At 33.9% G+C, this 17625-nt stretch overlaps 1 protein-coding gene across 1 annotated transcript; it reads left to right on the forward strand.

Moving 5' to 3' along the window:
- The first annotated feature begins 16322 nt into the window (after positions 1-16322).
- On the forward strand, positions 16323-17460 carry LOC113778216 (NDR1/HIN1-like protein 6). The gene has a single exon (XM_027323538.1). It carries the CDS (start codon positions 16551-16553, stop codon positions 17307-17309), a length of 759 nt encoding a protein of 252 aa, XP_027179339.1. The 5' UTR covers positions 16323-16550; the 3' UTR covers positions 17310-17460.
- Positions 17461-17625: the final 165 nt, after the last annotated feature.

The raw sequence follows: 17625 nt of genomic DNA on the forward strand, positions 1-17625 counted from the left end.
GATTAATCATTAATGTCACATACTTTAACTCTTAAGACATCATCAAATGCATGACCGGCCATTGATATGAATTCAATGTCCAACGCAGGCCCCAACTAAGCCAGAAAGTGTGGTTGTCTATATTGAACCAAACTTGACTTGGTCCTTTCCTAACTTCAATGTGTGATTTTTGCTTTCATTTTTTATTTTTATTTTTTAAAAATAATGGTATTTATCCTACTCTAGATATTACTTCTAATGAGGACCCAATTTGACTTTTTGGGGTAAGAATGCTAGTGGAAATGAATCTAAGTAACATATCAAGCTAATATTCTTTTTTCCTTGATTCGAACCTAGTTGTAGTAATATATTTATTATCCAATTGTTTGCTTGTAGCTAATTTCGAAATAGTCAACAAGTTTTGTTAACTTGTTACGTTAGCATTTGGCTTTTTAATGAGAAGATATTCTTTCCGATGGCAAGCTTTGGACTGTTAGAGCTAAGACGTCATTTACCTTTGTCCATAAAAGTCATCAAGGTTTTTTTGTGGCAAGGGTAAGATGGCAAAAACACTAGAAAAGTCCATGAAAATTTAGATTTATAAAAATTATTACCAAGAGTGACGTGGCATATAGCATGATTATTCAAATTTTTATTCTATAATGAGTTCATCTATCACATGTTTTTTTAATGTACATTGAATCCATACTATATTGTAGAATAGTGTCACGTGGTATATTATTACCAATTACTATATTAGTATAACCAACTAATTTATATTTAATAGTTATAAAAAAAATCATTTTACTTATTTGATAAAATATCATTGATAGTAGTACTGTATGTGGCGTTATCAAATGATTATTTATAATTATTTGCTAATATCATTTTCGGGTATCTCATATGTTAGTTCTTAATAAGTGAGATTAAATAAATTCAGAAAACTACCCAAATTAACAAAATTAAATAAATGTCCAAGATTCGTGCAATATGAGGGACAAAAAAAATTTATTTTGTGAAATGTGAGAGACTTTGAATCGAATTATGTGAAATATGATTTGATTATTTTTACCCCTTAAAAATGATCACGTGCAAGGCACGCAATGAATTCCGACAAAAAATTAGTCAAAAATCTAGGGATGGACCAAATTTGATCAATATAAATTTATAAGAAACGTAAAATTATACTTTTAAAAGTGAAGGACAAAAAATATTATTTTACAAAATGTGAGGGATGTTTTGAACGATTTTTTCAAAAAAAAAAAGAGTCAACTTTCTATACCATGTGATTTTGTGTAGTTCGATCGACAGTGAGAGATTTTTGGAAAAGTTAAGACTATCAAATACTTTATACACCTAAAATTCATTTATCAAATTGTTTAAATACTAGAATTTGGCTAATGACTGGGCATTCGTCAATAGATGTTTCGAGTATTTATTTTTTATAATATAAAATTAATTAGAAAAAATATCTAAATGTAAAAGTGCATCACATGGTATATCAGGTATATTGTAAATGAAGTTAATTCAACATCAGATATAGTACAAGATTATCACTTTAGAAGGTTTAGGGAAAATAAAGAAAAGGTAAACTACATCCACTCCTCGTGTTTTAGTCAAACTATCGTTAAACACCATTATGTTTGACATATTATAGTCTATATCCTTTGACTTGATAGTCACATAACGAAACACTCCCCACGGTACTAAACTAACATTTGTTACTATCATTAAACTAAAAATTTGTGTAAGAAAAGCCCAAAGTTGCCCCTAGAATGTTTTAAGCTTTTAAAAATTATTAAGAAGCAAAATATGTGATGAAAAATCAAGAGGAAAAAGTGAAAAACTAAAATATACTCTTCACGACTCTTGGCCACCATCATCATTTTGCCAAACTAGCAAATGCTTCGCTAGCTCCACCAATAACACTTTCCAAGTCCCAAACACCTCAAGGCCAAACTCCTCGTCAACACACCACTCATTAGCCACACTATCACTAAATCACAACTATGCCTCAAAATTCAATTTCACAATTTCTCCCCAAATAAGCCAAAAGCTTATAGACTCTACCAATTTCATAACCAAATCATCCTTAAGCTTGTTTCAACGTGCCACTTTTTTCTTTCTTATTCTCTCAAAGGTCCCCTTAGGCACTTCTTTGTTAACATCCTCCAAAAAACATATGGCATGCAGGGCTCTTTCAATCAACATAAATTAAAAGAAGTCAAAATCACTCAAGTTTGCAAATACATAGAAATTTGTAGTGCTATCAAAAGTGGTGCCAAAGCATCGATGAGGTGTTGCGCAATTTATTTTCGCTATCTTGGATTTGACATGTAGTTAAGTACAGGTTTTTTAAGCAAGTAGATTGGTTTCTTTCCTTATTACTGTAGAAGGCAATGGGTAGTTGAGTCTGTTTGGGAGATTATATGGAGCTAAGAGGTGATGAGAATCTCTTATAAGGGCTCTTTAGTGGTAGCCTTGTTTGAGAAGATATCCATTAATTTTTTTCCTTTTCATTTCTCTTAGATCTAAGTAATTTTGTCGACAATAAATATTTATTGCTAGTGAAGATAGAAATGATAGTAGGCAGTTGACATCACCTCGATTTCTTGTTTCAATTTCTATTTTTGCTTTTTGCTTAGATTGGCATTGGCTACTTTAGTAATTGTAGGTTAAGCGTTAACACCATTTGAAGAGTGTTAAGTTAAGTACTAACTTAGAGATAGACATACTTGTAAAGACTGAAGATAGCTTGAGTTTTGGGGTGCTTCTGCAAGAATTATGACATCATAACAAGCAAAAAAGTAAACATTATACTGCTAGTAGAACCAAGAAATAACGATGATGTTTATCTGTTACGTTGTGAATTAATGATGTAATTCTTTTTGTTCTCTTTTATTTCTTTTTTTTACATGGTAGCATCAACTAGGTTTGGTTCACGCTCTCATCTTTTGACACTTTTGACTCATACTTCATATGTGAATTTATGATAGTTTGTTGAAAGATTGACCAAAATAGAAGTGGGAGGAAGTTTTGCCGCTGCCCTTAATTTGGCTGTGGCTGTTATACTTAATTAAAATTGAATTGATAGGTATGATTTATTCATTGTAGCTAGTAGTTAGGTTGGATGAAATTGATTTCTGATCAATCCCATATTGGGAGTGACAGGCAATAAATTCTTTTTCAAGTGGGAGATTCAGAGCTTTTCTTAACAATGTTGCAACAAATTAATGATTAGAAGATCAATTGCCTGATAGTGCATCGAGTATGAATAGGGCCAGTTTTATGTAGAGTTATAACCTGTAATTTGATTTTATATATTGGGGCACAATAATCAATTGCTCGATAATGCATTGAGTATGAATAGGGCCAGTTTCATGTAGAGTTATAACCTGTAATTTGATTTTATATATTAGGGCACAATAATCTCCATTGAAATGCTCGTCACTTCTTCATATACCACTAGATGAGACAATGGTGACAGATTCTAAAAAAGATGTGAAAATTGCAACAGTCGTTCACACCTCTACCGTTGTTTATTCAGTAGAATCCTCTAAACATGACAGCAAAAAGATGACAAATATCTATATAATAGAATCTGCTGAGCTTGATAGTAGAGAAGAATCTGTAATCAATATGTGATAGAATCTACTGAAACTGATAGTAAAGGAAACATCAGTCTGCCTAGAGTAAGTGTCATTGAACATAAGATCAAATAGGAGATACCATGCAATGACGTGTCTGTTCAATGGTCCGAAGGTGCTTTTTTCACAGGCTTGGCTTTAGAAACAAGAATGGTTGAACAGGATCGAGAGTAAAAAAAGTTGAAGAGCCAGAATATGGGAATGTGTGAAAAGCCATTTGTTATCTACAGCCAATATCCTATCATAAGAGATTCTGCATCAGTATCATTCCATTCTTAGTAATTCGTCTGCAGATTATAATCTTAATCTTTAACAAGAATGTGAAATTTACTTTTACCAAATGCTTTATTTCGAATTTTCAGATCTTCTCACACACTTTACTATTTTTTCATCCTTATTTCTCTGCAGGTCTGTGCCTGCGAATGACATTTTTGGCAAACTCTACAAACTCAGATCTGACAATATTTTCTCCCTATGAAATAATGCATTAACGGGACACTAGAACTGAGGAGTTCAAGGCCGCAATGAGTTTAGATAATTGTAAAGCTCAACAGTGATAAGTATATTTGATGAGAATATTTTTTGTGAACAAGAGTATAGCTTTATTCATAGTAATGTAGTAGTTGTTTATTATCATCTTAATCCATTTAAGGATATCCGATAAAAGAAAAGTCATGTTATTTATTTTCTTGAAGTTTAATATTCCCCACTATTCAACTTAAACTTTCAAAAGGCACCACCATTTGAGCAGACTGACAAAATGAAAAAAAAAATCATAAAACAACTTTCTGATCGAGTTAAACATACAATAGTGTAAACTCTTGCTTTCAGAACCTTTAATATTCACTTGAGGGAAAAAAATACACTATATCATTTTTGAAAAATAATGAGCAAAAACTAAAGACAAATGTTAAACCAAGTTGAATTGCACAACCATAACTTTGATTTCCTTTCTTTTTTTTTATTAGATTTTTTTGCTAAATTATAGAAGGGGCATAGTACTTGTTTCAAAAATTATATTATGATATAATCATATTAAGCATCCTATTTTTGTTTTATGGTTTTTTTTCTTCCGCAATAATCTTTTACTAGTTAAATAATGTGATATTTAGATTGCTCAGAGTACAAAATGGTTAAAAATTCACCATCAATAAAATGAAAGATTTGTTTTCTTTTCATTCTGCATATCAATAACATGCACTACTCCAAAAAAATCTTTTTTACACTATTTACCTGTAATGATTAAAAAAATCTCAATCAAATTGAATTTTCATTGTAGGACTTTAAGCTTATTATTAGGGGTATAAAGTATAAACAAGTCAAATTCAAGTATTTAAATTTAGAAAAATATGAATGACAATCGATTTTTTGTTAATAACACTATCATAATTTGTTTTATTATGTAGTATAATATATAAAAATTATATGATAAAAACAATAGTATGAGTGTCGTTAGTGAAAAGTGGAGTGTTATTCCAATTCCCTTAAATTTATTTGATTCGTTGAATAAATTTATAATTACAAATTTTATCAAACTTAATGTTTTCACTATAGTAAAATTGAGCTGAAATAGAGGTTTTATCTACGCTATGAATTTGATTGGGCTCAATTCAATTGTCTCTCAACCCTATTCCAAATTCTAATTAACATATTCTTCAGCAGTTATTGACCACGTTAGAAGAGAAGAGCATAAAATCCTATGAGAGCAAGCAATAAGCCTGAATCTCGACAAAGGTTGGCATAGAAGAAAACTGATGCTAGATGTTTAAGATGATCAACCAAAGGAAACCCACGTTCAAAATCAGTTCTTTATCTCAAAAATTACATCTTAAACTAATCAAAATAAGAAATATGCAAGTTTTAATACAATACTTCACCTATAGCATTAGCAGGGATTTTTTAGATTCTTTTCCTCCGTGAAAAGTTTATTATTAGGGAGGTAAGCAATAGAACTTTCTTCAGTCCTTTATACTTTATTTCAATCGTTGAATCCAAATTGAGTCACCCAAATGCACCCATTATGATAGGTGTCCTTTTCTCTCCCCCTTTTTTTACAAATCAAAACCTTAAAGTTCACACCTTTCTTTATACATGATCACATATAGGAATCGGCAAAGCATGATATGAAATTTTGCAATGAAGATATGCTGTGGATTTGTCTTAATATTTAGTAAACAAATTATGGTCCAAAGAGTTTAAGTTTTAAATTAAAGAAATATTCTTATCTATAGTTCTTTTATCAGAATGTTGTGGTTGATTGACTTAATTGAACTGCTTTATTTCAACCATGAGAGAGAATGAACAAGCAGAACAGGATGAAGATCTTCAAAGGTTAGTAAAATCTTTTCTAATTTTCGATGCTACATTGTTGCCCAAACACTGATAAAAAAAACATGCTTGTTTATTTAATTTTTATCCCTGTAATTTTTATTAGTTTTGTTATAAATAAAATTAAGGCACAATATTTGTTTGACTAGTAGGTATGCTAAAGGTGTTCTTGAAATCTGATAGAATATTCTGTTAATGTGAGAAATCTTGTGGTGAAATGTTTAAATTATTCATTGTATGCCTTGGGCTTGACACAAAAGAAGTGAAATCATACATCTTAGTGGGAATGGCTGAGGTTTATATTTATTTTTGTGCTTTCATGAAGAGCCAATTTGATCTTATGTCCCAGTATAAGGAAAGTCTAATGGAAATGCAATTTTTGTTATGTTGTCAAAAGGAGTGTATAGAAAAGTGATTCAAATACTCCATGTCAAATATCCATTCAGTTAGAAAGTTCTAAGAAGATGGATTTTCGATGATCATGCAATTGGCTTGATTGCTCTAACTTGTTCATGCTTTGACAAGTGTACTAGTTGAATATCGTGTTTTCCAGATTTAACAACATCCCTCACCTAGAAGGACATTAATAGGGGCGTGCAATACATGAAAAAGTCTACATGGTTGATATAGCAAATAATTAAGCATCTGATCTCACTTACTTACACAACACTGGAAGTAAATCCAGCTAGAGCAACTAATACGACATGATGACTTCATTTACTGCTCCATTGACTTCTTTTAAGAGGCTCTATTTGATATCCATTTCTCTATTTATGCAAAGGATTGGACATGGTAGTATCGTTCTCTATTGCTTATCCAACTCTATAAGTTTATTCAAAACTATAGAACTATGCAAGAGAAATATCGAGTTTTACCTATGTGCTAGTACTCTAAGAGATGACTATAAAAGTCTTAAAGGGACTTGTGCTTCACTTAATCATTGCACTCATCCATGTTTTATAGTCTGTTAGCTTTCTATTGGATATTTTTGCCTCTTGGGCGAGTTCTGCATGTAGTGCTTTTAACCACATACTTCCAATCAGAGTGTCAAAACAGTTATGGCTGTGTAAGCCGTACATTTGTTTTGCGATTGACAGGTGCCGAGCCTGTCCAATAATAATTACCTACTCGAGAAAAATACAGATTTTGTATACAGCGGTGAGTAGGGTCGAATCCACAGGGACTGGGGATAATTTATTTCTTTTAGAGTCCGAAGTATGGGGGGTTTCTGGAGAATATGAAATAACTAATTAACTAACTAATAAAGCAACTAATAGAAATAAATAGAAAGTAATCAATAACCAATACGACTCTAACCAAAGGTACAACTTTTCAGATATGGTCCATTCAACTGATCATCGATGCAAAGATATTTCATCCATTTGTCACTAGGTTGGTTATAATTATCAACAAGCTCTGATAACCAATTCTTCCTTACCTTTTCGACAGTCAAGGTACGACCATTAACTGCTCCCCTAACCAGATAACAACCCTAGGTACGACCGTAGGAATTTAATTATCCAATTGCATTAGAGCTAGAAGAACCCAACCCTAACCAATAAACACGCTAAGAGGGTTTATTTAAGCTAGATCTTGCGTTTCCCCATCATAAAGCCAATTATGGTGGTTGCCACTAGGTATCAACTAAATGAACAATTACGGATTCTATTTAATTAATGTGGCAGTAGGCTATTAAATTAAATCAAATACCCGGCCGTTGATATTCAATTAATAAAATACCCATGAACAATTAATTCAGGAAACGCAGGAATAGCAATAAATTGGAAGAAATAATGAAGATTCGGTTAGATCTCACAGATATTATGGACCGCGCCATCGCGTCAACCTTTGGGTAGAGGAGAAAATTAGCCGCTCCTCATCGTGTCAATCCCGCGTGATTTAATTGAATTCATTCAATTAATTGCCGAAGAATCAATTGCCCAGAAATTGGGGAGGATGAATTAATCGAAGAAACAATCAATGAAAAACCTGGCTCTGTCTTGTATTGGAGCAGCAATTACAAAGCAAAAGCCAACGGAGAATTGTCAAAGGCGAAAAGAGCGAATTCGGGAGTCGGAGTCGCATAAAAGCAAAAGCTACAGAAAAGGAGAAAGTCTCCAATGTCTGACCCAAAGCCGCAGAAGAAAACAAAAGAAAAACAAAAGCGTCTGACCAATCTTGCAAAAAGGTAAAACTAAGGCTAAAAGTTCTTTCTTGAATCTTGCTTTTTGCTTTCTTTATAGCCGCCGCAGGAGCTCTCCAGACGTCTGGCCCAATTCCTCCCAACAAAAGCTAGCCTTTTGGAGTTTTTATCCCATGTTTCTCGCGGTTCACGTGGACCGCAGTCCGGCTTTCGGTTTCGTCCACCTTCTAAGACGTGGCCACGCCCTGAGACGAAAAGTCTTCTGGAAATTTACCCCGCGAGATCATTTTTCATGCCTACCACCTACAATTCACACAAATATCGAATATGAGTGAAATTTCAATTCTTAGTACCGTGAATAGCCAAAATTAGGACAAAATAACAGTGTAAAATACGCCAAATAATCGTTCTATCAGCGATCTAAACCTCTTTAACTCTAAGTTTGGCTCTATCTTCTACACTTTTAAACTTTCTTATTATATTTGGTGAGGTTGTTTCTACCTAATGAACTTGATTTCTCCAATTACGACTTTTTATAAGTTTTTAGTATGCTAAATTAGCATATAACTAATTGTCTTAACTATTCCATATTTTAACTAATCTCGCATTCTCATTGAATAGCTTTTTCCTCGTTTAGTGGTTAACCGGCTATTTACTCAATCAAATAAATTTTCCTGTTTTCCTTTGAGGTTTAATTGTCTTCATGGTGTTTTGTTGCCTAGGTGCTTTGGTTGTCTTCACTACTTTACTCATTATTATTTCCCTATTGCATATCTTGGCAATCTGTCATTTTTCAAGTTTTTACATTTCGATCTACCAACTAACCAATTGTTATTTATTTCATACATTAAACTCTCCGAAAAGAAAAGTCTTATCAGATCCCGTGGTCCTTTTTTCATGCCACCAGGTATCAAGGCTCTGGGAAAAGTCAATCTTGTTTAGATTATGTTGAGGTACTTCTGAATTTTTATGTGTATTATTTAAGCACCGTTTGCTTTCCGATTTATCTATTAATCTTTCTTATTTCTCTTGAACCTTTAATTTGGACTGTGGTTTGCAATCAGAAAATAGGCTCCAGGACATGCAGCAATTCTTTCTGGATGAGAGAAGAGGATAAAGCATTTAAGAATGCCCTGGCCATCTATTTAGATGATAGCAATCTATGGGAGAAAATTGTTGCTGCGATGCCTGGGAGAATAGTTGAGGAGATCAAAATTCGCTATGAAGTCTTAGTTGCAGAAGTAAATGCAATTGAGTTGGGCCTTATACCTTTTTCTCATTATGCTGATTCTTTCAAGAAGTCAAGAAAGCCGGATAGTCATGCTGCTGTTGATAGAAAGAAAAAACAATCTGAAAAAGTTCAGAATGAATCTAGTTGTAGAGAAATATCATTATGATCTGATCCGGATTGCAAAAGAGCTACTTGGTCGGAAAAGGAGCACAGGTAGGTAGTGCTGTTAATCGAGCCGGGTATCTGAACGTCGAGCTCGACTCGTGACGAATTCGAGCCAGGCTCGAGCTCGCTCGACGGCGCAGACGAGCCATGATATGCACTCGAACTCGACTCGAAAAATGGAAATGTGACTCGAACTCGAGCTTGAACTCGACTCGTTTATCACAAACGAGCCAGGCTCGGACGAGCTCAAGCTCGAAATATCTGTCCGAGCTCGAGGCTCAAGGCTCGATTTTGAGGCTCGAGGCTCGATTTTGAGGCTCGATTTCAAAATATTTGTCCAGCAATCAGTTATTACAAAGTCCTGCTCCAGCATAGTTCCATTTAATAGATCCAAAAATTTGTCCAGAGTTAGGCTATCCAAAATCAACAAAAATTACTAAGATTGGCAAGCAATGCCATTCTCATTCAAGAATACACAAACTCTAACCACATTTCATCTGAGACAACATATAAAACCATAACATCCATACAACACAAACTCTAGGAATAAAAGTCAACAAATACACAAACTATAGCCTAATTCCATACGAGACAACATCCATAAGAGCCAATATATCATAACAGGTTTTGTCCAGCCAAATAAACATACAAACTACAGCCGAGCTCGAGCCTTATTGAGCCGAGCCTTAACGAGTTTTCGAGCTACTCATTTGGCTTAACAGCTCTTTGAGGTAGGCTATGTTTCAAATATGTATTCTTACATGTATACAATTAGTTTTTGCTAAACAATCTTTGATAATCTTTCGTGACTCTTCAATTCGGAAGAGGATCATAGATAGGATATGATTCAAATGTGTATTCTTACATGCATACAATTAATTTTGCTAAATAGTTTTCGATAATCTTTCGTGGCTCTTGAATTATGGTAATCTTGAATCTCTTATTTTTATCTCTCAGAAACTTGGTCACCGACACATGTCATCAGGGTTATAGCATAGTCACGCCAAGTAATTTCTCATAGTTTAATGCATTTTAATTTTGTGGTATTTATTAAGGTATTTTTCTACACACAGAATTATGCTAATAGTGTTATACACTTTCATATGTTCTGTAATTGCACATTGACACATTTCTCAATTATATGGATATTTGACATTAATTTATGTATATTGCACATTGGAATGAAAATAGACATTTCACAATGAGTTCATTTACTATTTTATCACATATGCTATTGATATCTATATAGTAATAGACAAATTTTTACCATTGTCGTAATTGGCCATGTGTCAATATGATTGTTTTGAAATATGAATTTGAAGCATCCTTTTCAGGTTTGTCAAACACTTATGTGAAGTATCTGTGTGTAATTATTAATAGTTTATTACATTTTATGTGTTTACATGGTGATTCGCTTATTTATATGAGTTGCATCTCCATTTTCACATTTAATCATGTGCTACACATCAATATTTGAATTTGCTCGTAAGTGTTTGGTGAGAGTCCTATGCTTATTTTTTAATGCTTTAGGGAATCGAGAAAATGTGCCTGAATGATGGTGAATGTATATGTGATGTTTCTTTCATGGTGTTTCTTTCTTTATACATTACAATTCGATTGGTTGGATGAAAGCAAATTTGTTTTTGATTGCATATTGATATATCTATATTGCTTAGATGATTGCATCTTTGATTGAAGGTTGCAAAGTATTTTTTTGGTAGAAAAATAATTTGAATAGTATACTTTAAATATTCTAGATACTTGACAAATCAAGAATCAAATCAAATAGCCTAAGTGCCTATTTAGCCTTAGAAAGCTTAATCCTAGAAACAAGAATTTTTCTATTCACTTTAACTATGGTTTTCAAATTCCATTATATAAATATGTAAATCTGAGTATTCTTAAAGATTTGGAACATGCAATCTACTTTTCTTGTCCTATTTTACTTCTTGTTATTTGAAATACGATATTTCAAAACCGATTATCTTTATCTACCCACACTATTGCATAATAGATTATTTCTCCAAGGCTTGGACAAATATGGGAGAGGCGATTGGAGAAACATATCCAAGCTCTGTGTCCATTCTCGAACGCCTACACAAGTGGCTAGCCATGCACAAAAGTACTTTAAATGAATGGTAGTTGTTGATAAGAGGACAAAGTCGAGCATCCATAATGTAACAATTCTGGACAATAGGAAGATAGTAACTCAACAAGTTTAGACCACTCAGCTAGTTGGTGGAGCTTCTGGTGATTCTGTGATTGAGTTCGTAGTGGTTATCTGCATGATTCTGTGATTGATAGCCAGTGGAATATGTTTTCCCATATGCTGAGCACCGAGGATATTAGTGCAGGAATTGATTTGCTCGAGTCTCTGCTTGGTTCTGTAGCTGATACTCCAACTCCCAAAAAGCCAAGCAGTCAACAAATTTCTGAATTTGCAGGTGTTAGTTTGTGCACCCTTATGAATGCAAACCAGCATATGCCGACTTACGGGAAAATAGTTATTGAAGATACGATTACACCTGCTGATTTAGAAAATTTTAATTCCCTATTTATTTTCCATCGTGACATGTCCAATTTGCAAGGACCTATCATCAGTGAAGTTATTGGAACTCTTGAGAGACCACAGACGATCAATTTTGAAACATCACGATTTTCAGTTCACCCTGATTTTGGAGTCTATGGTTCTCCAACTGCTAGCCGGCCGACTCTAGATCCTCTACTTTTAGATGGGATTCGGGGATTATTTCCCTATCCCGGGTCGTCAATGTTTGAAATGGACTCTCCAGATTTTGCAGCCTTTTTTTGTAATGAACCTGATGAAATGGCTAACTTGACTTACCTAGCACCTCCATCAGGCCAGAACTGAGTGAATCATTGTGAGGGGGATTTGTTGGCAATGTCAGGATGAAGGAGAACTAGTGTTCATCACAGAAGTTTATCCTGCACAAATGTAATTCTCCCCTTTCTTAGCTCTCTCGGTGACTAATGTTCTATTTTTGATTGGCTCTCAATGTGTGTGTAGAATATGTACTATCTAACTATTATACTAAATTTGCCAGTTACTTGTTATATTATCTGCTTTCAATATTGTATAAAGGCGTCAGTAAGTAGATAAATGGTACTAAGAACTTTAGTAAATCAGAGTAATCTAGTGTTGCAATCTGAATTAATGGTTAGTCTCATGTACTTTGCTAATTCACAACCAGCCCATGATATGGGTTTGCAATGTCCAGCCCAGGCCCCAACTTAGCCTGGTGGTTGTCTCTATTAGGCTAGACATGACTTGGTCCTCTTGCAACTTCAATGCATGATTTTTGCTTTCATTTTTCATTTTTATTTTTTGAAAAAAATAACTGCATTAATCCTACTCTAGATATTATTTTTAATGAAGATCGAATTTGAGTTTTTGGGGTAAGGAAGCTAGATGCAAAGAAACTAGTATGATAGCATTTTAACTTCTTAATGTGTAAATTGGATTAAATTACTTAGTTTTGTAACATCTAATAGACTAAATACACATGAAAACTTTGAAAAGATACTATTTGATTCTCACTTTTTCAAAAAAAGAAGTATGACATGACATGTCAATGTAACACGTTTTTTCCTTTTTGGAGCAAATGCAAGGCGTGCATCTTCGCGCGCGTGTGTGTGTTTTATATTTTTGTCAATGATTTAACCCGCAACGGATCTTCTGTCCCACATTTTGTGCCATTCTCTGTCCCATTTTTTATTATATTGCTATTTCTCTTTCATAAACATCATGTTTTAGTTCTTTTTTGTTTCCTTAAGATCCAATAACTATTAATTCAGTAAAAAATAAATACAACAGCTTCAAAAAAGTAATATATAATATAAAATTAAAAAATACAGCAGAAAATGCATAAAAAATCTCATTTTTTATGCATTTTGATTTTTTGAGTTTGTTAAATTACATTTGTGCATATGATAGGCACAGAGTGTGAGACAGAAGATCCGTTGCGGATTTAACCCTCTGAAGTATAAATGGTTATCATTGACCAGCCAATCCTTTTCATGATTAGTTGACAATAAGCAATTAAAAAGATATTCATCTCTGAGTGATTGTAGTTGTGAAGTGTATTTACTTGGCTCTTTCCTTTTGATTGGTATACGTTTTGCATTTGTTGTATTCACGTCATCTATGATTTAAGTAAAACAACGCTGTTATCAGTTCAACTGCTACAAACCTTAAAAAAGTTTTAATCCTTCCATTATTATAGCAGTATATTTTACCGCAACTTAGTCCTCTTTTTCACAAACCAACAGTATAATTTTTTTATTTAACATTCTATAACAACTACCACTCCTAAACTACAACCCCTCCCCCCTCCCACACAAAAAAAAAAAAAAACTACTAGGAGTGTGAAAAGAAAAGGAAAAAAAAAAAAAAGATCAAGTCCAGAACACTGCCATTTTTGTTGAACAACGATTGCGAGTAATGACTTTTGTTGTGGTGCTGAGAAATTGATTGAAATGATGGATGTAATCTACAACACACGTTATCTTACTTTCCATCAGATGTAACTTTCAATCTAATAGTTTGAAACGCTTGAATAATGAATACTATCCTATTGGCTTAGTCTAAAAAAAATTATATCAAGCTTATTCAAAATATATCTATTATCCAACTATTTGCTTGTAATTAATATCGAAATGATCTGCAAGTTTTGTTATCTTGTTCCGTTAGCATTTGGATTTTTGTAATGAGCAGGTATTTCTCCCGACTACTAGAGCTAAGATATCATTACCTCTGTCCATAAAAATCGTCAAGTGGTTTTTTTTTTTTTTTTTCGGGTAAGGCTACGGTGGAAAAAGCACTAGAAAAGTCCGTGGAAATTTAGATTCATCAAAATTATTACCAAGAGTGATGTGCCGTGTAGCGTGATTATTCAGGTACAACTGTTCAAATTAACCCAAAAAAAAGCTACACCTGTTCAAAGGATTTTTTTTTTTTGTTGGAAAGTCAAATTAAAGGGCATCATTGGTAGTGGTGCATTATGTGGAGATAATTATTATACGGCATAGCATAATGAACTTCCTAATATTTTTTGGGGTGTTTCATTTGTTAGTTTTTGAAAAGTGAATTTAAATGGGAAAACACACTTATTTTTAAATGAAGAGATGTTTTTTTAGTGCATTTTTTTCAAGCATCACATGAGAAACAGCAACACGTGTAAAATAAAAGTCTTCTGATACCGTGTGGCGCCTGATGGTAACTATGGAAGCTTCTTAAATAGTCAAATGGAGATGGGGATTGACTTGGCTGCCTCGTCTCGACGAGCCTCGCAATTTCTTCTCATCAGACGTCAAAAGGAGTAGGCACCATCCAAGATTTGCGTGTAAACTTGTGTCGGCCATCCCATAGTAAAGGCAAAAGCATAATTACAAAAGGCAATTTAGACCCAACAAAAGAAGGGACAATCTTTCTTATACTGACAGTATCTATATTATCAGTGTTGAATGAATGACAATTATATAGAATTTAAATTTGAAATTTAACTTTTATACACCTATCATGAATCTAACGGTGATAGTGTATATATTGTCAATGTTTATAAAATTTACTCGAAAAAAAAAAACCTTTCTATACCATGCATGTGATTTTGTGTAGTTCGAGTGACAATGAAATTCTCGAAAAAGTGAAAGCTATCAAATACTTTATATACCTAAAATCCATTTATTGAATTGTTTAAATACTAGAGTTTGGTTAACGACTGGGCATTCGATGTTTTGAGTATTTATTTTTTAGAATATGGAATTAATTTGAGAAAATATTTGAATGTGAAGGTGCATCACATTAATGCATTAGGTGTATTTTAAGTAAGTTAATTCGACATGAGATATAACACAAGATTACCATTTTAGAAGGTTTAGGATCAACAAAGAAAATGATAAAATCTGTGTGATCAAGTCCGCCTTGATCTAACAGAAGAATAAGTTTATAGTTGGCTTAGTAACTAAGGCTCAGTTTGACAAATAAGTTTTTTGGATGTTTGTCTAAAACTTTACAGTAATTTACTGTAAAAGTTGTAGGTAAAAATTTTGAAGTGTGTAAATTTTTGGATATTTTGAAGCGTATAGTTTAAAATTTTTGAGAAGTTTTTTTGAAATTACCGTAGTTAAAGTTGTTAAAAAACTTGTAGCAGATAAATTTGGAATAAAAACTTGTTTGCCAAACAGCCCCTAAGTGATGGTAACAAAAGCGCAAAATGGTTGGGAGTACAAAGTGGAGTTGATGAAGTTTCGATCCTACTTCTGAACTTGATTGGTTGTAAAAGTAAATGCTCTGGAAATAATTATGAATTGGTAATTCCTAAAAGTTACAAGAACTTGACATCAGCTTGATCCTGAAATATCTTTCCTCAGAAGAAAAAAAAAGTCTTAAAATATCTTGATTAAGCACAAAAATTTTCTATTTTTTTGGTTACTTTGCCAAGTCTTGGAGCTTAGTCAATGCTAATAATTTTCATCAACATGTGGTGTGTACGCGATTTATTCGTTCGCCATAATCCTTCCTCTTCCCTGAAGTTCCTCTCCAAACTTGCACAGAATTTATGACTACACGCATCCATGTTTGACCTTTAAAATCTTGAATAAAGAGCCAAAAACGACTCTTGAATAGTTCTCCAACCAAAAACCATTCTTCAAATTAATACAAAAGGCATGTGAATCCTCCCTGATCCTTTATATCATAAAAAAAAAAAAGCCCTCCCATCAGATAAAGACTGTTTACCCTCTCAATCTTTTAAGGTCAAAATAAGGAAACTTCAGCCTTCATCAAACTGTCTGACATAGGACTTTCGTCATTATTTTATGTACCAGTATTCCATGCTCACTTTCCTTACAAAAAAAGAAAAGGGAAAACCACATCCCTTTTCACCGAGAGCTCCTACTCCTGTATAAAAATCAACCCTTTTGGTCCCATGAAAGAAAACTAAATCACAAAAACTGAAGGAAAAACAGCAGAACCTCTGTTCTATTACACGCTACCCAATTCTGGCTCTACCTTCTAAAACTTCCGACTCTTTCATCAATGGCTGATCATCAGAGGATTCATCCGGCCCGGGACCCTGAAGCCGGGGCACCCCAGAGAACAACAGTGCCACTAGTTTCCGGGGGGGCTTCCCAGTCAGAGAAAGGTGATCCAGAAGGCAACTACCATCCACCACATCAAAGAACTATCCCTTATTCATACTCAAAACCACCAAAGAGAAACTGCTGCAAGAAGTGTTTGTGTTGGACTCTGGCCCTCATCATACTTCTGATACTCGTCATAGCCATCTGTGCTGGGATCATATACCTTGTTTTCCGACCAAAACTCCCAAAATACTCAGTTGACAGCCTGACCATAACGCATCTCAATCTCAACAACGACAACAGCTTATTTGCTACTTTTAACGTGAACGTCACAGCTAGAAATCCCAACAAAAAAATCGGTATCTACTACGAGGGCGGCAGCGATTTGAGAGTCTATTTTACGGGGACTCAACTGTGTGAAGGTTCATTGCCAAAGTTTTATCAAGGTCACAGGAACACCACTGTAATGAACGTGACTTTGACTGGACAAACGCAGGATGCAAATGGGCTGCTGCAGTCTTTGCAGGCCCAGGAGCAGACTGGAAATATTCCATTGTTTCTCAGGGGAAAAGTTCCGGTGAGGCTGAAGCTTGGGCGATTGAAGTTGATGAAGTGGAAATTCTTGGTAAGGTGTTGGTTGAACGTGGATAGCTTGACACCTGACAACACGATTAGAATTAGAGATAGTCGTTGTAAGTTTAGGTTTAGGTTCTAGTTATTTGCTTCATATGGAGTCTGTATTCCCGCGGGCGGCGATTGTCATTTCTTTCTGATTTTTTCATTTTTTTTGGGTGTGTAGTTCATTATTGTCAATAAAAGAAGAGGAGGATGTTTTTCCCTCCCATACTACTATAGACGATGAATAATTCTGTGACTCATCTGTATCTTCTTATACATATTTCTTTTGAGATTTTCATTGTGCTTACTTCCTGTGTAGCACATGCACATGCATCTTGGTTTAGACGGTTACTTGATGAGGGCTTGAAAATTCTTATCCTTCTTTGCGCTCATTCTTCCCTGTTAAAACGGTT

Source organism: Coffea eugenioides, chromosome 7, assembly GCF_003713205.1.
Source record: "Coffea eugenioides isolate CCC68of chromosome 7, Ceug_1.0, whole genome shotgun sequence".
In the NCBI taxonomy this organism is placed as follows: domain Eukaryota; kingdom Viridiplantae; phylum Streptophyta; class Magnoliopsida; order Gentianales; family Rubiaceae; genus Coffea; species Coffea eugenioides.

What these genes read in the sequence shown, in the direction of transcription:
- LOC113778216 (XM_027323538.1), top strand. Translation starts at nt 16,551, where the DNA reads ATGGCTGATCATCAGAGGATTCATCCGGCCCGGGACCCTGAAGCCGGG.